The sequence below is a fragment of the Apis mellifera genome, linkage group LG8 (genome assembly GCF_003254395.2).
Source record: "Apis mellifera strain DH4 linkage group LG8, Amel_HAv3.1, whole genome shotgun sequence".
Lineage (NCBI taxonomy): Eukaryota > Metazoa > Arthropoda > Insecta > Hymenoptera > Apidae > Apis > Apis mellifera.
This window is the reverse complement of record NC_037645.1, coordinates 8,832,555-8,856,074: the sequence shown is the minus strand read 5'-3', so window position 1 is coordinate 8,856,074 and position 23,520 is coordinate 8,832,555. Positions and strand designations below refer to the sequence as shown.

At 23.6% G+C, this 23,520-nt stretch overlaps 1 protein-coding gene and 2 long non-coding RNA genes across 3 annotated transcripts; 1 reads left to right on the top strand and 2 right to left on the bottom strand.

The window, feature by feature from the left end:
- Positions 1 to 1,996: 1,996 nt before the first annotated feature.
- LOC113218963 lies at positions 1,997 to 3,611 on the bottom strand. Its single transcript, XR_003305249.1, has 4 exons — positions 3,216 to 3,611; positions 2,937 to 3,083; positions 2,566 to 2,807; positions 1,997 to 2,280 (listed from the first exon to the last, which is right to left on the bottom strand). It is a non-coding gene; the product is annotated as an uncharacterized LOC113218963 (long non-coding RNA).
- Positions 3,612 to 3,923: 312 nt separating this feature from the next.
- LOC102656572 lies at positions 3,924 to 14,613 on the bottom strand. Its single transcript, XR_003305248.1, has 5 exons — positions 14,367 to 14,613; positions 13,450 to 13,610; positions 6,832 to 7,081; positions 6,257 to 6,364; positions 3,924 to 4,183 (listed from the first exon to the last, which is right to left on the bottom strand). It is a non-coding gene; the product is annotated as an uncharacterized LOC102656572 (long non-coding RNA).
- Positions 14,614 to 18,724: 4,111 nt separating this feature from the next.
- On the top strand, positions 18,725 to 23,450 carry LOC413679 (cuticular protein analogous to peritrophins 3-E). The gene is made up of 5 exons (XM_397120.7): positions 18,725 to 18,866; positions 21,470 to 21,733; positions 22,145 to 22,339; positions 22,625 to 22,811; positions 23,212 to 23,450. Exons 1-5 carry the CDS (start codon positions 18,782 to 18,784, stop codon positions 23,258 to 23,260), a joined length of 780 nt encoding a protein of 259 aa, XP_397120.4. The 5' UTR covers positions 18,725 to 18,781; the 3' UTR covers positions 23,261 to 23,450.
- The last annotated feature ends 70 nt before the right edge of the window (positions 23,451 to 23,520 follow it).

Below are 23,520 nucleotides of genomic sequence, written 5' to 3'. Positions count from 1 at the left end.
GTCAATATGTATTATTTGAAAAATACTGTCAGAATATTTGGAAGAAGATTGTTTTTCAGTTTCTTTTTAAATGACAAATGTAAGTCATTTATTTAAGAGAAATCTTTCTTGTTGTTGTAGATTTTTTCCAAATATTCATTTTAAAATAAAATAATTTGAAAATTAAAGAAATAAACTTCGAAAAAATTTTATCTTTTCAAAAATCTTCTTATAAAAAATTATATAATAATAATAAAATATATAATTATAATAATAATAATATAATAAAAATAATAAAAATATTTAGAATTTAAAATAGACATAGAGAAGAGAAAGAAATAAATAATTCTTATGTGAAAATAATGAATTAATTCTACAAAACTATGTCAAAAATCTGCAAAATCTCTATAGAATTATCTATATCAACAGATGATGATTCTTGCAATTTCAATCTTTCACTGCCATTCAAACTCCTTGACAAGGGTCGACATTACTTAAATTATGATTGTTAGTCTGTACATGTCAATTCAAGGTTCAAACACGTTTATCTATCAATAAAGATTCAATCTCTATAATGAAAATATTAAAGATTCAATTATTTAGATGAAGTATCAAATGTATTCTTGATTAAGAATTTCTGAAACATTGGCTCAAATTTAAATTGGAATTTAAGAAAAAAAGGTCATTTAAATTATCATGGATATAAGAATTGCAACATTTGAAAATAATATCTACATATAGGCATTACATACCATATTATTAGACATTATTAAAGCGGTGGTTAATAATCCGCTCATGATTTGTAAAACGTCTTCACCGTGCACGTTAATCGCTAAAATGACAGGAGTGAGACAGTCCGCTCTCTTCAAGCTCCCGTGTAAATGCTTCTAGTTCATCATCCATTCTCTCTACATCTTCATTCTTCATTCTTCGTTCTTTCAAAAAAAAAAAAAAAAATATTAATTATACATAATTATTGAACATTTGAAAAAAAAATTATTATATACCGACAGATAATAATTAAATATTCAAAAAAAAAAAAATTATCATGCATTGATAGATAACTTTTGAATATCTAAAGCTAGAAAGGAAACATTATCATGCACTATATATTTTGAATTGCTAAGGATTCAGAAATTTTCCAATAGTTTAATTTCAAGAGATAAGGCAGGAGATGGTAATACCCCAATCAACCAAGAATGACTAGTCAAGTCTTATTCTTCAGATCAGTAGCTTCGTAACTGGTTCATGATATGGGAATCGGCGGAAAGAGATGGTCGTGGTTTGACGGAGCACCCAGATTCTTGGCAAGCAGTAGGTCATCCGCGACTAGAACGAAGATTTTCACTTTCATCGTGACCGAGGGAATGTCTACTTGGATGCGCAACAGACAAAGGCGTCACGGCGCGAAGAAGCTGGCTAACTATGACACGCAACTTCGACAGAGGATCGGATATTCATAACCTTCCATTGAATTCGCGCACTCGTGCGAATTCTACGTTCCACTTGGTCTCTTCCTTTCATCACCTTGATGTGAAAACAAGAGATCCATAAGATCCAAACCTTACACCCTACCGCTGGAATCTAATACTTCTAACTCATCAAAATAATTCATCAAAATTGTATTTACAAATATCTTTTTTTATTTATTATATTATTTATTAAGAATTGAATGATAAAATGAATTATTTGAAAAATAATAGAATACTTGATTGATAATTTTTTTTAAGATATTGCTTACTAATATCTTTTTTATTTATATTGTTAAGAATTAAATGATAAAATGAAATTGTTTTTACTTAAAGAATAGTGATAGTTATCCTAGAAATATCGATAAACTCTATTTTTTAGTTAATAAAATAGTAGATTATTTGATTGATGATTTCTTATGATATTGTCATTTCTTATCTATATTTAGAGTTTAAGTTTATATTTAATATAAAATTTATATTATAATATTTATTTGAAAATATAATATAAATTATTTAAGTATGATTCTATAAGAAATTTTATGATGAATTAGAATTTCCTCAAATTATTCTCAAACCTATTATTTTTATATTACTATTACTTAATTTTAAAAGTTACCAATTACATCATTGTCAGTTAAATGTCAATGTCAAACTCGGTTGATTATTATAACAAAAAAGGAAACTAGTGATTTTCATGATACACCATGTTGAAACGAGGACAAGACGCGCGATTTAAGATCTTCACGTATCATTACGTAGAATGTAGTAAACATAATAGTACTTCTCATTATGTCGATAATGAATACCTTTCAATATCAATTCAGTATTCCTGAAATTAAACACTTAGAATTATACTATATCTACTTAAGATCTATAACAATGAAATCTACAATTGTAGAATTAAAAATTTTGAAAAGGTCAAGATTTTACAATCCAAAACTTTATAATTTTATTTGAATGTAATAATATAATAGAAATTTAAATTTCCAACATCAAAATCGAAATTTTTCTTCCAAAATTTTAAAGAGTATTTAACATTTTAAAATTTTGCAAAAACTAAACTTAAATCCCAAAATTGAACTGTAATCAAATATTTCAAATCACACAATCATACCTATTGTATATCCATTCAAATTTCCAAAACATAAATAGCATTTAAACGTCAATTAGAACAAGAAAACGGATGCAATCTTTTCTCTGAATCTTCTGTTTGTTTCATTATTAACTCCTAAACCGAGTTTCATTTCTATTCTACAGAGATCTCACTGCCAAATCTCACTGTCACGAAACGAGTTCATCCAAGTTTTTCAACCGTAGCAATAGCTCACACGGAGATCTGCATATTTCGTGGAGCATCTAGACAATGTGAAACTTAAATGTATTCTCTCTTAAATATTTTTTCTCTCTTCTTTTCATAAAAAAATCTTTTCATAAAAATCATCTTTATAGATTTTCTTGTTCGTTCCCTCTTTTCTTTTTTCTTACCTCTTCTTCATTTCTTTTTCATTTCTTCTTCATGACTTAAATCATTCGAAACGCTGCTGACATTTCGATCTCTTCAACCTTAAAGTCTCACCAAGACTAAATGATTCCCTCGTGTGACCTGCCTGATGTAAGTGGTTGATCCAAATCCTGAAGAAAAGAGAACACATTCAGAATTTAATTAGGATCACATTTAAGTATTAGAAAAATAATAAATATAACTAGAACAATCTTTCTTTGAAAAGGAAAATTTTTATATTCCTTAATTAATTAAAAAATTACTTCCTGGTTTTTTTTCTTGATTATATGTTTTGCATTCCAATTTTGTTTGTTAATAAAACAGTGTCGCGTTGAACTTTTACTTCGCCTTAAACTTTAAGTATATACACTACAGTGCAACCGCGCATCGGCCTCTTTGTTTATTCTCATAAAGGAGGTGAACAGAAGAATGCTATTATAATCCGGCAGGTTATCGTCAATCAGTTTTTTTTTTTCTGAATAATTAAATGATTGTAATTTTTTCTTTTTTAGTTTACGAAATCAAAAATGCAAACTCTGCTGTATGTAACGCTTTGGCATTACATTTTTATTCTTCTTCCTTTTTTCCTCATTTTTTTCTTTTTTTCTTTTCTTCATTCTCTCTCTATTTGTTCCTTCTTTGTTTCTTCATTTCCGTTTTTCCCTGCGTTTTTCTTTTGTTTTATTTTCTTTTTTCATGAAAGAAGAAATATTTATTTCTTTTTTCAAATATATATTTTATTTCAAGAATGATTTTTTTCGATACAAATTATTGATATAAATTATTATATATTTATAAGATAAAAAAATAAAAAAAATTTTTAAACTTAAATAATATAAAAACTATAATATAATAAAAATTATAAATTTAAAAAAAAATGAGAAGAAATAAATATTATTTCTCCAAGTATTAATTTTAAAACTTAAGATTTTTCTTTAACATTCTATAGAAAAATAAATACAAATATTTACCTATTTTTTATATTCGTTTTATCAGTTTAATATCCATTCAAAAATCCATCAATATTTGAATGTTCATAAAAGAAGGTTGATTATAGCAAAAGAATTCAAGAATTCCTCTTTGGAATTTATCTTCTTTCAGACTTACATTTTGGCCCATCAAAATCACGATTACATAAGGTTGGATCAGTAATTTCGGTTTATATTATCATGTAATTTATGAAATGGACATATTTCTTTTATATGCATCTGCTTCGAATTTAATGGGGCTCCTGGAATTAAGAACAATGAGAATGAAATTCGATTTAACGTATTATGCAATGGTTTTCTCTTTCTTATCTTTTTTTCTTTTTCTCTTCTTTTTATTGCCCATTACTTTTTCTGTAATATCAATTGATTCTTACTTATATAAAATCATTCGTTTGTTCAATTATTTATGAACATTTTTAAAATTGTAGAATATTTATAGTATTTTATTTATTATTAAAAAAAAAAATTCAACAAATAATATACTGAAGTTTTCAAATTTTTCATTTTTCTACATAATTTAAAAAAGAAAGAATCTTCAAATTTTTTTCAAATTTTCAAATATGATTATATATTTTATTTAAATATTAGTTACATCACAAATTGGATTTTTATAACTATTTTATTACTTCTATCAATTACAATACAAATTTTAACATTTATAAATTCCTATTAATTTTATTATTTATTACATATTTTTTATTACTTTTGCATAAAGTATTTTCTAAATCAAATTTTATTTTTCTCCATCCACATATGTAGTGGCTTACTCAAATAAACTCACCGACATTTTCAAGTTTGTAAAACCATCGCTCGCAGACGTATCACATGTCTCTGCATCATCCTCGTCACTTTAATTGCTTTACGACAGAGGGAAAGACGCGTGTCAGCCGGCACTTGTGGATTTATCGCGCGTACCGCGCGTGGACACGAGACAATTTATGCGAAACAGAGGTGAAACTAAATACGAGCGTGTTCAACATTTCCAAGCTTGAATACGATCGGATTTATTAAATATCGAATTTCGCTGTAGGGAACAATCGATGATGATCACTGAAGAGAAATTATCTACCGTAAACGATAAATTTTGAAATTAAGATGCAAGATTTCTTCCGAATATATTTCTAAAGTTGTAAATTGACAATTGTAAATATTATGTAAACAGGGATATAAATATCAACGCTTAATTAAAATTATTAAATAATAGATGACAAAAATTTGGATAGAATTTAATTTAAATTAATTTAATTTTAAATTGATTTCTAAAATTTACTCAATATTTCACATAATATATCACATAAAAATAAATTCTACAGTCAATAATCCAATAACAATATCCTAAATATTACATGCTTTGTAACAATAAAAAAATTGTCATTATATAAGATTTTCAATACTTATCTTATTTTGTAAAAGAATATATTTATATTATTTGTTACTTTTGTATACATACGTGTATCTAAATTAAACATCATATATTAAACAATAATTTCACTTATTACTCAGTCTCTCATTTCAAATATTACTTAAGTCTCGACAAACGAGAGAAGAATGAAGTATATTCTTCATTGAAGTAGTTATAGTCTACATGTATCATCCATTTACATTGGATCTGTTTGCTCTACAATCAAATTATATCACAAATAGAATATATATATTTTTTCCATCCTTAAAAAAAAGATGAATGAAATCTATTTACTATTATTAATAGATATCTAACAGATAAATTTAATTAAATTAATTCTATTCATTTCTAACTTATTTCTAATTAAAAATAATTTCTTATTAAAAAAAAAAAGAAAGAAAAAAAAAAGACTAGAGTAATACTTTAGATTTTTCTCTCCATTTTCTTCCATCTCTTTCTAATTTCAAAATTAGTAAAACACTAATTACAAACTTTTGCAAAGATCTCTTATAACACTTTAAATTTTTTCTGCATTTTTTAAAAATATTTTTTCAAAATATCGTGTAACCTATTTACAAATTTTTGCAGGAATCCTAACTGAGAAAATAGTCTGATCGATCGCTAGTATCAAGGCAGAGTGGATTACGGATCACGTAACCTGCGAAGAACGATCTTGGAGCATAGACTTTAAGATCGGGGAGGATGAAATGTCACGAATGTCTCGAACACAATGTGCTGCAAAGGAGAGGGAAGGACAACAGGGCAGAGGACGGCCGAGGACGACCGATGGGGAGAAGAAGAGAAAAAGAGAAGAAGAATGCTGGCATCCATTGAGGAGAGCATTGCGCTCGATCCAGAAGCGAGGTGTTAATGTCACGCACTTCGAAATCAGATGGAATCTAATTCAACGAACCTTGATCTTTACTGCCCCCTTTTCTTCTCTGACCTCGCGTGAAAGAACATTTTCTTCGTTGAACAATCATCAACTATTAACCCTTTAGCATCCATCAGAGAAGAAATTCTGAAATTGAATTAAAAAAAAAAAGAGAAATTTTAGCTTTGAGGATTAATATTGTGTTATAAGGAAAATTTCAGGAATATTTCAATTTTGCAATATTCTTTCAAACAATTTACATCATTAAGTTGTTTTGTAACAATTGTAGTAGTATTATACTTTTATGGAAACTTTGTTTTTTGATTTATTTAACTTTAAAACTAAAAATATTCGTCATTCTAATATATTTTATAATTTTAATTAGAATTTATATTATTATGATCTAACAATAATACTTAAAGCTATAATATTATATTATAATTAACCTTTAAATGTTATTTACAAGTATTTAAAAAAATGAAAAATAATCTTGTTTGAACTCAACTTCTCCAAGACTCAAATCATAAATATTTCATGCTGTAAGACTAAAATAATTAGTTATAGTATATATTAGTATAGTAATTAGTAAAACATGGCTATTAGAAACATTATACCTTATGTCTTTATGAACAGAATAAAATAGCAATAATGTGCTACGATTGTTCATCAATTGAAATTGATTTCATCGATGAAAAGAATGAATATGGCGATGAGTAGCACTATTTTGAACAGTACGATTATCATACAATTCCAAGCCTCGCAAAATAGTAGTCGAGACGATCAAAGACGTCTACCGAATAGAACGATTAGACATTCTTTCATTGCTATTAAGTGGCACGAGGAATGTGGTTTCATCTTCAGCATCTGGAATTATAATAAGTTTTATATAGGCTTCAATAAGAAACAGTTTGACATTTATTAAGTATGCACTTTAAGTTTGCACATTAAATTTTACTTAATAATATTATTTAAAATATGTCAATATTATGAAAGACAATAAAAGGAAATTTTTTACTAATAAATAAATATATATATCAAATAGCAAAATAAAATAAGCATATTTATACTTATAAAATAGAATATAACAATAATATATAAATAAAATTACAAGCTTATATCAAACAGATTATTTCAATTAATCACTATAAAACGTTGCATTATAGCACAAAAGCTAGATGACATCAAACACCATAAAATGATTTATGTTTTCAAGAAGATCAAAGGGCAGGTTCATTTTAAGTGAAATGAGTTAAATGTCTTAACATCATTAAGAGCAGCAGTATGGCACAAAGCCATGGAAAGTTGGTTTAATAATGCTTCTTTGTACCATCTCTATTTATAATTACATAACTTTTAAATAGAATGAGTTCTGTGTCATTAAACTCGTTTCGAGGATTACTGCAATCATATTGCATAATTGGAAGATTGAGATCTTTTATACACAAAATAATCTTTTAGCATTTACACTTATATCTTAAAAATTACGCTATACAAAATCATTGAAGCATTAAATCAATATTGCCATAATAACTTAAAATAACTTTTCGCTTACTATTAGGATATTACATAATTGTTCATTTTTTATATATAATAATAAATATAACATTTATCCTTAAGTAAGTTGATGTTTAAATTATAGGGGTTGATGGAAGAACCCTTGACCCAGTTTTAATAATCATAAAAAGGAGAAAGTTATTATGAAATACTTCTACATTATAGGATCTTCTAACATCTGTTATAAGAGAAGAGGATCATTTATGCTTGCACAACAAAGAGAGATTACCAACTTGGATATATTAACTGAAGAACACTTGTTTAAAGTTGCAGAATGCCAATCTGAATGAATTAGAATCATTGTAAAAAAACTATTTCTTTAAAAATATTATAGAAAAGAAAAAAACCAGTTTTTATTTAAGTCTTTCTGATATCATCAATAAATTTTTAATAGTAATTTTTAATAGTAATAATAAATAAAATAAAATATAAGGATATTACATATTGTTTCATAAATTAGAATCATTTTAAATTATAAATACTAAAAATGATAAAAAAATTATAAAATCATGACATAAAATTATAATATTAATTAATATTAATATTAAATCTACATCAATACAATTACGTATTTAATAATAGTAAATCAATATTACAATCAATATAGTAGCATTACTCAATAATAATCAATATTAGTTTAATATAATCAAGAATATAAAATCAATGATACTATTGATCATCAATAAACTTGATTTGGCCGAGATTTACCAATATTTGCAGAAATTACTGAGAAGAGGAGAATCATAGAATCCATGACATATTGGAATCCATGATTAGCCGAAGAATTATCGATTTTTTTTCTTTCAGTAGGAGTAAAGTTTTCGTAATCATCATCGTTTTTATACTAGACATATCGTTAACAGGATCTATCATTGAATCGCTGTTAGAGCGAGAGCAAAAAGACTGAAAATGAAATGGCATAATTTACAGGCCAACAATGAGATTATAACCGGTATACCGTAACGGATATACTATGTATGAAAGTCGAATGAAAAATATCAAATTGTTCCCATCGCTTTGTAAACGGATGAAAAAGGGCTGAAACAAAGAACGCCGACAAGACATCCGGCGAATTTCGAATGAGATATCTGCTATTAATATATCAAAGAATCATACCAATTCTATCAGTAAGTTGGTTAATCTATTGCAAAGTATGTTTCAAGAAGAATTTAAAAGCTAGGATCTTATTCTATAGGAAATTATTTTAGTGAGACTTAAGATATAGAAGTACTTGAAATATAATAGAAATTAATGGATTATATAAATAGACTGCTGATGCATTTATGCAAAATATAAATACACGGAGAAATCTATAGAATGCATATGATATACAAAGCAATATAAAATATTCAAAATATAATGCACATTATGATATTTGAAGAATAATGCAAATTTTATGTAAGCTTTATGTATTTTTTAATCATATTCAACAAAATTTTATTTTGCATAAATATCTACAGTCTAATTATGAGTAATAAAATTCTAACTATAGAAAAAATTTAATCTAATCAATGATATGACAAGTTTAAAAAAATTAAAGGTAATATCTATTAAAATTTCTAATCATGCCAAATTCTTGGATAATTAGTTTTACTCAAACTTCATTAATTTCATTAATATTAAATAATTTTGCAAGAAATTATAAAATTAACGTAATGCAGAAAATCCTATAAAATTAATTATATTCTCAAAAAGCTTTCCAATAAATTTCAGTTTTACAATTCAATGATAAGAATCTAAAAAAATATCAGAATGCCAAACACTACCAATAAATGACACCAATATGTTATTTCATCTAAGAATACTACATGAACTGAAACAAATAACAGTCAGGTCATAATCACGTTACAAATGATCCATCACCGCCTCTATAATTATGCATTTTTATGCTGAATCTTGAACGCCCTTAAATTATAATTCCAACTATAAATCAATCATAATTTCCTTTTGCGTGGGCCTTATTTTTATGTCGTTACAAAGAGAATATTTCTTTGGCAAATGAAAAATAGCGTTAAAAGTCACGGAATTCGAAGACATACATCATGTTCGATATTATTATCTGATCAGATTCGATCAGATCAATGGAATTAATCGAACGAATGACGAGATTCTGGAATTATGAGACAGGTTATTAAACGCGTCGGCAGTTGGTACAATCTTCCACATGTCTTCCATATCTATAACAATGTTAATTAAGAATCACAATTCGCATAAATAGTCAAACACTCTTTTGCAAGAGGATTTCCAGCGTAAATCAAAAGGAGTTGTTATTGGATTGTATGGTAATGGAAATGAAGCAACATTGAGGCTAAAAAAAAATTACTTCTTGGCAATATTAATTTGAAAATATACATAATCAATTGTATAACATGGAAAAATAATATTTAGTTTAATTTAAAGGTTATACTTTTATTATAAGATATATTTTTATTATAATTGATAATTAATATATATGTGTGTGTAATTAAATTATAAAATGCATGAAAAATAATAATACTTTGATATAATAATAATCTTAAGTTAAGAAATAAATCATTTAATGAAAGTAATATCATATCAAATAATCTTATTAATCTTATTTTGTGTGATTAGCTTCTCAGTAGTATTAATATATGATATAGTCACGTTCCACTAAAAGTAGTACAAATTGCGATTGCGTAAGTTAATGATTTAAATGGAAAATATTAAATAATTGTAATCTTTTTTGTCTTTTTTTGTCTTTTTTATCTTTTCTGATATCTATTGAAGAATCTTTAATCTGACTACGGTAACAATAAATATGTTTGCAAATGTTCTACTATACAAAATAAAAAGATTGAAAATATTATATAGCAACAAAACAAGCAGTTAAATATTTAAAAATTATTATATTAAAATACCTTTCAAAAAGAAAGAGAATTTTTCTTTTTGATTTTTCAGCTAGCAAATTATACAAATGTGTTATAATGCATCTTCGAGAGCTTTAGCAGAAGATATCCAAGTTAGTACTATGAAATGAAATTACGAGAACTAGTAATTTATTATTCGTCACTATTACAGCATCCTCGTCATTCATTATTGAACCATGTAATCGCAGATGACAAAAAAGTGGATAATGAATGCTAATATCGCATATAAAGAAGCATGTGTCAAGATTTCTTTAAATATAGAAATAAAAAAATCATATAACTGCTATCTTATTTTTGAAATTATATAAAAAAAATTAAAAAGGTTGTTCAAATAAAAAATATATAAAAACGTACACATTATGTTTCATTAATGAAAAAATTCATTTTATCTTGATTTAATTAATTAATTGGAACTTTTAAACTAATGAAAAAAATTTGAATATATACTTCAACCGGAAGGCGGGTTTTTAATTTATTTCCTGCGCCATCTATGCATGAAAATAAGAATGATTTATAGTAGTAATCATATTGAAAATCAGGTTTAATGAGCTCAAACATTAGAACGAGAAGTCTAATGAGGTCTCGTTTGAGAAAATCTAATATCCACAGATAATCCTCATTCTTACTATTGCGTATTATTCTAATGCAGTGTTTCTCAACATATTTCACTATTTTGAATTATTGTATTGTATCTCTTGCATTATTAGAACAATATTTTACTTATCAAATATTTATTGTCATCAAAATATATATAATTTATTATTGAATCTGAATATATTAAATCAGGTTTTTTTTTAAATTTCATAATTTTATTATAAATTTCTTTTAACAGTCCTTTTACAAAACATTTTGAAGTTTTAAGGTTAGAAGAAATTTTTAAAAGTATTCAAATTTTATTAAAGATTTAAAACAACATTTAAAAGTACTAATAATCAATATATGTGATAAAGTTTTACGATATTGATGTGGAGATGATGAAGACAGAAATTTGGGAAATACTGCTTTAATGATTTTCAGTTAAAGTACTCAGTTGGCAACTTTATCGTACATATGTCCCTTAAATTTACGACTCGCGCGAAGCATAAACATCCTGCTATTATACGAGGTCCGCTGTAGTATTCCGTTACTGAGTATTGTATTCCCTTATCGAGAGGTATCTAATAAACTATCTAATTTCGCACGAACTTGACACTTTTTTCCAAAGAGAATATACTCGCGGGATATTTCTATCCTAATCGCTATTTCTATTAATGTTAAGCACTCTTAAAACGATTTATGTTCTAATTAATTTCTAAATTAATTTAATTTTATAATCTAAAAATAATAGAACTGAATTATAACAAGTTTATGGAATATGAAAAAACTTGAAAAGATATAAAGAAGATAATATCATATTTAATTTTTCTTTCTTTCTTGATTCATAGAAATCATATGAAAATTAAATTTATTTTTTCATTAAAACTTAAGTTAAGAAAGTTGATTGTTCATATCATAAATATTTATTGTTTAGTTTTTATAATATTTATTATAATGAGATATTATGATGAGAATTTTTAAAAAATACTACTATAATACTATTGTAGAATTTTTAAAAATCTTTCAATCCTAATTTTAATTTTTTCTTTTTAGAAAGAATTTTCTTGAAAGAATAATAATAATAAATCATCTATGATTTAAATCGTCTTTTCATGAACAAATTGGCCAAGATAACTACAAAATTATGTGTGTGTGGTCTGTTCTGAGACTTGAAAAGGTCTCGCTGAAATCTGATTGCTTCTTGCGCGTTAAAATAGCAATCAGCTGATCTCGTGTCAAAGAACACAATACTGAACAGAATCATTACGAAATCGAATTTCGATAGCTGTGAACCGTGACTCGCTAAGCGTTTTTGCCTTTCAACCCCTTCATTGCTTTCTCTTCTTCTATTTATGGTAAACTGATGACTTTTTGTTTTTCAATTCTAATATTAGTTTTAAATAATATCAAAAATAATTTTTTTTTATAATATTATAATTAAGATATATATTTTATATATTCTTTATAATTACAAAATAATAAAGAAGAAAGTAGAAATATTATTTTTTAGTATAGTTAGTGAATAAAAAATTCATTATTTCTTTAATTAAACTTATTGTAAATAAGATTTTAAAATTTTAAAAATATAAAAAATTAAGTTATTTGCAGAAAAAATTAATTTTCCTGTAAAATTAATTCATTATTTTTTAAATGTTTAAATTAAGTTTAAATTAAGATAAAAGGATATTATAATAAAATTATTACTCTCTTATAATAAAATTATTACTAATATAATAAAATCATTACTAATAATTTAAATATATTTTTTATAGCATTTTATATTTTATATGTATATTTTTATATGTATATATGTATATTTTATGAAAATTAATCCCCAATTTTTTAACATTACAATAAAAGTTGATATAATTAAATGAACTAAGAAAATTTGAAAATATTGAAAAAAATAATTAAAGAATAAAAGAATATTGAAAAAAATTATTTAAAAAAGGATGAAACTGGAAGAACAATTCAGTTTTCGCTCAGATAGATAAAAAGCCTTGAAGCATAAACGAAGAAAGAAGCTACTAAGATGCAGAATATATTCCTGAGAAGCTAATTTGATCTTTGTAGGATGCATAAAATTTACAGTGCAGTATAGAGGGAGGTGTGTACATGTATTAGCCGGATCATGGCCGTAAAGCAAGAGCTCGATCTGTCGAAGCACATGTTGCTTTCGTATACGATTCGACCTCGCGTTCGCTCGATACTTACTCCGGTCTTATGCAAATCAGCCGAGCAATATGTGCTTGGTGGAATGATGAGCGGTTGGCTAAGGTCATCGCAAAGGAAGGTTAGAGAACAGGATTGGATTCACCCCTTTGCTTAGTTAGATGTGCGCTTGGATTGGTTGCATAAAATTATTTGAAGATAATCTGTAGAAAGAAAATTATGAAATTAGAGATAATGAAATGTAGTAAAAAAAGAATATATATAAAAAAACATAATAAAAGAAATATTAAAATATTGAGAAATAATTTGCAATTTAAGAAAATTTAAAAAAATTGATAATCTAAAAATATTAATTCTTTACATGATAGCTAATTGCATATTTTAAGAATATTAGAGATATATAAATAATGATATTAAAATGAGAATATACAAATATTGCTTATAAATAAATACAATATTTAGAATCCAATTTAAATATTTTTATGAAAATTTTTTGAATTTTATTAAATTAAAAATATTAAAACTTGGTAAACATAATAAAGATTTCAAAATTATAAAATAAAAATATCGAATGATACATCAAAACTAATAAAAATATTAACCTGTTATTAATTATACAATATAATCTTAATGAAGCGTCTAATTATTAATTATGTAAAAGGTCAGAATAGTTGCTATTACATTTCTCACTATATTTCACTGAAAAAAAGAAAGAGGAACATCATATATTTTTGTGCGTTTAATTAATATTCTAATTCTAATCAATATTACTAGAAAATATCCCACATTCATTATTCAATTATTTAAACAATTCCAAAATTATTCATATTCATAGCAATTTTGTATATATTCAAAGTAAAATTTCTAATTTCATCCCTATAGAAGACATAAATTCATTTTAAAAAAAATGATGCTAATATAATTATTCTTAAATTTTAAGAAATATATTTTATTAATACCTTTTTATCCAGAATATTAGGTCAAGGATTCGTAACTTTCAAAAGGCGTTCAGTTTCTTTCTGATGCTTCAAGTGAATGCATGATATATTGACGAGCTTTTGCATATCTTATCCATACAATTCTTTTTTCTTGGAAAGAATGATATAGACATCAAGTCTGCAACAATCACTAAATATCCCATAATTAGATAAACTAATGGTATTCCAATTATATAAATACGAATTGTATAATAATTAATAAAAATAATAATTTAAATTTAACGATATTATTAATATTTTTATAATTCTTTTACAAATTTTCAAATTAAGTTATTAAAAAAATATAATAAATTTTACTTTCATAAATTCTTTTCCTTCTTTCAAGAAGTGTTGTAAATTTTCTTAAATGAAAGTTAAGAAAGGATTGCGCAGATTATTCATATAAACATGTTACCAATAATTTAAGAGAATGGTCAGCAGGGGTGCTAGGATAATCACTGTCCCCTTTACGAGCTACAATAATTTTAGAATTGCTTTCACATTGGTCACATACAGGGCTTGTCTTTAGAGAAATTATGGCCATATTACAAATATGCATTCATATAAAAATATTGACAAATATACGATTTTCATAGAATTAAATTTATTTCTATTGTTATTAAAAAAAATCAATCAAACAACGATTGATATTCTATTTATCTTTTGTTATAATAAGATACATATAACTTCAGTTTTATCAATAATCATTTTATCATTTATATACTATATAGCTTATATATATAATATATCATTATTTTTATTTAAGCCTCTCAATAAAAATTAATGATATATCACTGATAATATATCATATATGATAATAATGTTTGAAGAAATATCGTACAATATATAGAGAATATATATGGAAAAAATGAATAAGAAGGGTATAAGATGTAATAGAACAATAGATATCTTCGACCATTCTCCCATTATCGGAACCTCTCCCCCAATCTAACGAATCCTGTGATTCGACATCGACGATACTTAAAGGTAACTCCTTCCGTGACATTAGAAAGGCACTCCTAGCCTCTTGTTGCATCGGTCCCTTTGGCTCGTTCGTTTCACACGCCACGTCGGATGTAGAAACAGTTACAGGCATTACGTTCCTTCTCTGTGATACACCTCTCCATGATATCGGGATCAGATCTTCCTGTTACTTGTGAGACACTTAAACAGGCTGAATAATTGCCTCGCTGGAAGATTAAATTTTTATTTATAAGCAAATTAATAAGAAATTAAATATTACATATTTATTTATGTTACGTTAATTATTATGTAATTATGTATGTTATGTTAGTAATGAAATAAAATTTATTTTCGGTATATATCTCTTCATGTACCCTGTGATAGCTAAAACGTAAATATCCAAATGATGAGTTCTAGAATAATTAAAAAAAAAATCGTAAAAATTGTTTAATATCATAAAAGATAATTGTAAAAATATGCAAATGGTAAATTACTTATAAAATTAGTTAAGAAATTAATTAAGAAAACTGAAAGAAATTCAACAAAAAAATGATTCAGAAAATTTTTAAAAAAATTTTGCTAATTATTAGTTATATTTTCATATAACTAATTGTGTATTTTAATATATATTTGATTATGTTTTTCTAATACAAAATTGTAAAATTGAAAAATTGGAAAAATTTCCAACTAAATACTCAATAATTATAGGTTTCAAAATTTTTTTAAATTTTTCAGATTTAAAGTTTTTAATTGAAATCTATAATGCAGTATAGAAGAATATAACTGAGAAAAGATTACAAAATTTTTTGAAATTTAATATATTTTAGGTATTTTATATTTATCATTTATTTCTTTTAACTGACATACTTTAAAAGAAAATTTTTTAATCATTATAATTCTAATTCTAGAAATTAATATTCTTATATACGTAAATATTTAATATAATATAATATATATAATATATATAATATATATAATATAATATAATATAAATATTTAATATTTACATTTACATACTTTTTGAAGACATTTTTAGAAAAAAAAAAAAGAATGATTGAAAATATAAAAAATATAAGAAATATATTTAATTCATAGAATTTCAGAAATGTTTTTATAAATAACATAATATGTAAAAATATAAAATTATATTTCATATATATTTAATATGTATATAATATTTTATATATTTTATATATATAAAAATATAAATTAAACAAAGGAAACAATAAACAAATCAAATATCGAAATCGTTATTTGAATGCATAAATTTATAAAGCAAATATATATAAGGATAGTTATTACTAGAAAAAAGATAAATATAGGATAAAAATAATGAAACCAGCGCCATCTTCAGAGTGCAAATTAAACATATAAAGAAAAAATAAAAATAGAGAATTAATTATCAACGCCATCTCCTGAATAACAAAAATTTTTTTTTTACAAACAATAAAAATTTAAGATCAACTCCTTTTCTTGAGTAACTTCTAAAGAAAATGATTTATAGAAATATTTTTGTTCAAAAGATGACATCAATAGTCAATTTTTGCTTTACTTGTTCTTTTGAAGAAATGTCTTTGATAATTAAAATATGGTCTTAGTAATGAATTCTTTCTCTGTTTTATCTTGCTTTCAAAAAAATATCTTCGGTATTCGAGAGATGGTGCTGATGACTCTCTCTACCTTATCTTCTCTTTGAAGAAATGTTTTCGATACTTAAGAGATGAAGGTAGTAGTCAATTCTTATTCTACTTTATCCGGCTTTAAAAAATATATTTTTCTAGAATTATTTGTGTTTGACATCAAAGAGATGGCAATAATAATCACTTCTTATGTTATTTTTTTTTTATTTTCTCTTCAATTTTTATTCCATCTCCGTTTTTCCATAATTGCTTTTAATTTATGTGTACTTTATACCATTGTTATTATGTTTATTTTGTTTCAATTATCCAAATGATATTCGTAATTGGAATACAATTAGTTTTCTTAAGAAAGATAACGGAATTATATTTCTAATCATGAATTTCACTTATTTTTATTAAACTTGTCTAAAATAAAAAGAATGATCATAAAATTTTTTTGTGGAAGCAGAAAGTATAAATAAGACATAAAATGATTGGAAAAGAGACTGAAAACTTGCGTAATATTGAATGATGTTCCAAGTTCCGTAGTTAGAGAAGCCTCGGGCGTCCATCAAACAGCCTTGACATTTTATTCATTTCTTTCTGTATATTCCTCACTTACGAACCTTTTTCTTAAAGATATTAGAAGAAGAATGATCTATAAAGTTTGACATATTCTATTTTGAATATCATAATGTCATTAATATAATTATTTTTAATAATAAGATGATATAACATTAGTGTCGCCATTTTGGAGAACTTGCTCCTCATATTTGTACGTATAAAAATCTTATACTAATGAAAATAATATATATAATGATATTGATAAATTATAATTATATAAAAGAATTATATATTAAATAATATTTATTTACTTTTAAAGAAAATTTAAATAGAAATAAAAATATAATCTCATTCGAAAGATTCAATAAAATTCATTCGTAATTAATAATACATTATTATTATTAATAATAATTTTATAATAATATAACAAATTATCATTGAAAATTATTTATAATTTTATATATGTATAATATTTATATAATATTATATATATATATATATATATATATATATATATATATATATATATATATATATATATAACTTCTATAATAATAAAACAATATAGAATATAATTGGATATTTATGTATTTACTTACTTATTCATATATATATTTCTATATTTCTAATTATAATAATTCTTAAAATATGAATTTGATTAATGTGAAAAACCAACTATTCAATATAAAATAAAAAACTACATAATATAAACTAATGAAATATAAAATATTTATAATTATTGAAGAACGTTCAATATTCTGTTATAATGGATACTAGTTAGTTGATAATCAATTATTTATATTATTGAAGAATTATTTGTATTTTATTTGTATTATTAATTATTAATTTATGTATTATTCATTATTCATTACGATGTAAATGAATTTTAATTTACATAAACTATAATTAAAACTTAATTTTAAAATTTAAAATATATACAATACATAAAAATTAATTTATTTAAATATATAAAATATCAATATCTAATTGTAAATATCTATCTAATTGTTTTTAATATTTATATAATTAATATTATATAATTTTAATATCTTTAGAAAAATCATAATATGATTTTTCTAAAGATTTTAGTCAACAAAATAAGAAAGAGAAAAGAATCTAAAAAGAATATAGCGAGTGGAATTGAGATGCTCAGAATGAATACGCGTGGTGGTTGAGCGAAGATGATAAAAGCTTGCAAAGAAGAAGAGGCAGGTAGTTTTGATTTCGGGAGCGGGATAGCAAGAGCTCGAGATGACCCCGACGACGATCGTTCATATATGTATGTTGATTGCCTGCGGCATTCTTAACTTTGTGAGCTGCGAATACAAGTCACCCAGTGAGTACAAGTGAAAATTATAAATCTTCTGTGAAATTTCTATGTGTTTGATTATTATTTTTCAAGATTTGTGTATTCTTACAATTATTATACTTCTTATTATATTTAACTAATTGATCCAATAGTTTTTATATTAATATAAATTTTTCTTATTAAGTTTTAATAAAATAAAATTTTTTTATTTTATTTATTTTTAAACGTATATATATATATATATATATATATATATATATATATATATATACACAAAATTATATAAAAAAATGTACATGAGCAAGAAAAAATCTTATGGTTATTTAGAAATAGAGTAATAATTTTATTATTACGATAAATGTTAATTTGATAAAACAATATCTATTTATTGTATGTTTGATATATGCATTATCTAATCATTGAATTTTCATCTTAAAAATGTTTAAAAAAACTTTAAAAAATATCATTATATATTTTGGTATGCAATGAATTATAAGAGATAGAATTATAATAAATTATAATAATTCTAATTATAACAGATAGTTAATATTATTAATTATTTAAAATTATTATAAATAGGAATAATTATTTTGATATAGAAATATATACAATAATATGTAATGAAAATATAAAAATTATTCAAAATTTAAATTCTACAGTTTTCTTTTTATTATAATTTTTTTCAATGTGTAAAAGGTAATAGCTTTCCAACAGTATTTTATATAAAATATTTAATTAATATTTAATAATATTTAATTTTAATATTTTCAATATTAATCATATAAATTCACACATTTCATCATTTTTTTCAAGATTTCAAAAATTTTAATGATTTTTTAATGATATACATTAGAATTTATATTCCGTAAATTCATTACTGGATTCAGTGGTTTCATAGAAACATAAATGGAATTTCAGTATGCTCACATAAACTATGACAAGTTATTTTGTTAAGGTTTAAAATTAGCCAAAAGATAGTCACGTTTAAAATTCATCACTGTTATTGAAGCAGTACCATTTAACTTTTCATTGGCGTTATTGCATCATCGTGTCATTTTGCGTTGTTTATTCTCTCACATTAATTTTTTTTCTTATTATATTAAAATCACAGATTCTTATTAAGATCAGTATTGCGTTTTTAGCATTCCTTCTTCCTAGCAGAATGATCTATTTTATAATTTTACATACGAATTAACATCACTATTATCATTTGATATAATTAAAATTTTAGAAAAAGAAATCGTAGAATTTTTTTTACAATTTTTAAACTTATTTTTTTATTTAAAAAAAATTTTTAAATTTAAAAAATTGATATTATTTGCAATATAAAATTCTATTGTTTTTTAGTATAATCCAGTTTCCATTTTTATTCTAATATTAGGATTTTATATTTGTAAGGAAAATATATAATTTTAATAAAAATATTTAATAATTTATTTTTATATATTCTATATTTTATATTTTTAGCTCATTTCAATTAAAATATATAATGTTAATCTAGTCTGGCCATAATCTAATCACAATAAAGTGAAACAAAATTTATTTTTTTATTTTTTATCAAATAAATAGAGAATTATTTATATTAAGTTATATATTCTTTATATTAAAATAAATTACATAAATGAATCCGATGCTGCAAAAAAATTTTATTTCCGCTAAAAGGAAAAGAAATTTATATATATGCATACTCTGTTTCGAGTTTAGCTAAAGATAATCTAGAGAGTTCGCAAAAGAAATGAATATATATAACTTACATGTAAGATAGAGATAGAAAAAGAGAAGTGCGGAGGTCAAATCGCATCGTTAAACTTTCTCCATTCGAGGCTTTTCGATAGTAGACGCGAATGCATGAGCACGCGCGATTTGGAGACCGGTTTCGTCTTCAAGGTGCTGCATTATGCAACGAGTCGGAGTTTCCAATTCAAAAATTTGCAAAAATAGTTCTGCAATCATTAAAATCTATTAATAATTAATAGAGCTTCTTAAATTTACAAATAAGAAAAAAATAAAAAATTATTAACATGTAAGAAAAAAAAATTTATAAAGAATGTAAAATAAAGAAAATTATAAGAAATTAGAGGTAATAATTAAGAAGATTTTTATGTGCAGTATTTATCATATAAAAAAAATTTCAAAAAAATATTCAATTTTATAAATTTAAAAAAGATAAAACTAAAATTAAATTCTTAATTAATTGTGACAATACTTTTAATTGAAAAAAAGAGTTGTACAACTTTCTAAAATCAATTTCTAAATGATGCAAGATTGAATTATGTTAAAATAGATAATTTTTTTTTTTTTTAAGAAATGATTAAGTAACAAAATATACAATCAATTCAAAATGAGAAGTAAATGAGAACAAGATAGAATAAATTAGATAATTTCTTAAGAACATTGATTGAGAAATTCTGAATAATATCGAAATAGATATTTTATACTTAAATAATGAAAAACCAATATTTTTAATAATCTTTTCATAACATTTAATCGTAATTATATATTTTTTTTTTTAGCATTTAAGAAAATATTATTTCACATTTTTTAAAAATTTAAAAGTAAAAAAATTTTAATATAAATAAATACATTTTATAAATTGAAAATTCATATAAAAAAAAAATTATTTTTTTTAGATGCGATTCAACATCTTCTTGTCGGAAAACGAAATCAAGAAGATAATGTGAATTTCTATGGCAAACAGCAAACCTCATTATCCTGTCCAGAAAGAAATGGTCGATTTCCAATTTCATCTCAATGTGATGCCTACATAGAATGCATCGACGGTATCCCTGAAGAAAAATTATGTCCCGAGGGACTTTTATTTAGTCCTGAAGCAAGATTCAATTATCCTTGCGGATATCCAATAGACGTAAATTGTGAGGGAAGACCTAATCGACGTTAGTATTAATTTTATATCTTCTTCAATTTTAATTTAATTAACTGAAAATTAAAAAAAAATTAATGTTATCTTTAATCATTTTTCTCAGAAATACATACATTGATTTGTTATTTTATACATTTAATGATTTAAAACATCAAATAAGAAAGATAAATTATTTTGTATTTTAAATAATACTATGTAATATTTACGGATTTTAAAATTCTATTATTTTCTTCATTTTTATAATATCTTTATTAATTTATATATACTATTTATTAATTTTATTTCTTCTTTTATAATTTATTTAGTTTTTTCAAAATTATTATCAAATAATCTCAAAATTTGGTATTATTTTGATATTATTTAGATATTTTTTTTATATTTAAGTTATTTTTAAATATAATAAATAATAAAAAATAATTTTTAGAACCTGCACAACCAACCTCCGATTGTCCTCATCAATATGGTTATTTCAAAGTTGGGGATAAGCAAAATTGTGGTCAATTTATGAATTGCGCTGATGGAAAGGGATACATTTTCGATTGTCCTGAAGGGTTGGCTTTTAATTCAGAATCTTATCGTTGTGATTGGCCCGATCAAGTCACTGATTGCGATGTTGAAGGTAATTTTTTTCAATAATCATGCACAATTTAAATATATCTCAATATATCTCTACATAAATCTGAAAAAATTGTTTTGAATTAAAAAATTAAATTATATAATTATATAAAATTATAAAAATAAATCTTGGAATTTAAAATTAATAAGGAAAGAACTACTATTTGTACTATTCATCATTGTACTAAATCACATTAAAATCTAATTTTTATTATATTATTATCATTATTTGTATATATTTATATTATTTAATTTTGAAATTATCGATTACTTTATATTTTCCATATAGCATTCTTGGGCTTCGTTTGTCCAGAAGATCTTTCTACACGAGAGATCAAATTTTTCCGAAGCAATCTGGATTGTCAGCGGTACTATGTTTGCGTAAATGGCCGACCACGATTACAAAATTGTGGTGAGGGTAGGGCTTTTAACGAGTTAACAAATGCTTGTGATGCTGCGGAAAATGTTACTGGATGGTAAGGCTTTCTTAAAAATAAAATTATATTTACCGAATATTTCTTTCCTGCAACAAATTTTTCTTTTATTATAAAAAATTAATATTCTTGAAGTTTCGCATTAAATTGTCTTCAATCAATAATCAATAATTTTATCTTCAATTTGCAATATATATAACTTTGCAATTAATAAATATATATTTTGAAATTGTTAAAAAATTCATGAAAATATACAATCGATATATTTTATTAAAATTCTTCTTTGAATATTTTTTAAATTATTTTAATTAATTATTCCACAGTTCTTTTTACGTTATTATTATAATTTAAGAAACTTTATGAAATGTTTTTATTAATTGTTCTTAATCTTCTATTCTATTAATTTAATCTTAATTTCTATTCTATTTTTTTTTGTTTCTAGTGAATCAGTTGGATTGTTACATGAAAAAAAAACTGTGAAATTATTTTAAATATGAAAAGAATTTTGGTAACATCTGTAAGTTGTTTTGCTAGATGAACGAGTGATTTCTATTATCTAAACATACATGCTAATAATACTACATTAATGAAGAAACAAGTTATTGCAAATACGAGTAAGTGAAAAAATATGATGTAAATAGTTCTATGTTAGAATGTTCAATATATAAAAAAAAATATATATATATTTAGTAATTTATATAACAAATACTTTTATAAATGAAATTATCCGTTATTATTAAATAATCTTTTT

Coding starts and splice junctions, on each gene's coding strand:
- LOC413679 (XM_397120.7), top strand. CDS start 18,782: ATGACCCCGACGACGATCGTTCATATATGTATGTTGATTGCCTGCGGC. Junction 18,867..21,469: donor CTGCGAATACAAGTCACCCA/GTGAGTACAAGT, acceptor TATTTTTTTTAG/ATGCGATTCAACATCTTCTT. Junction 22,812..23,211: donor GCGGAAAATGTTACTGGATG/GTAAGGCTTTCT, acceptor TTTTGTTTCTAG/TGAATCAGTTGGATTGTTAC.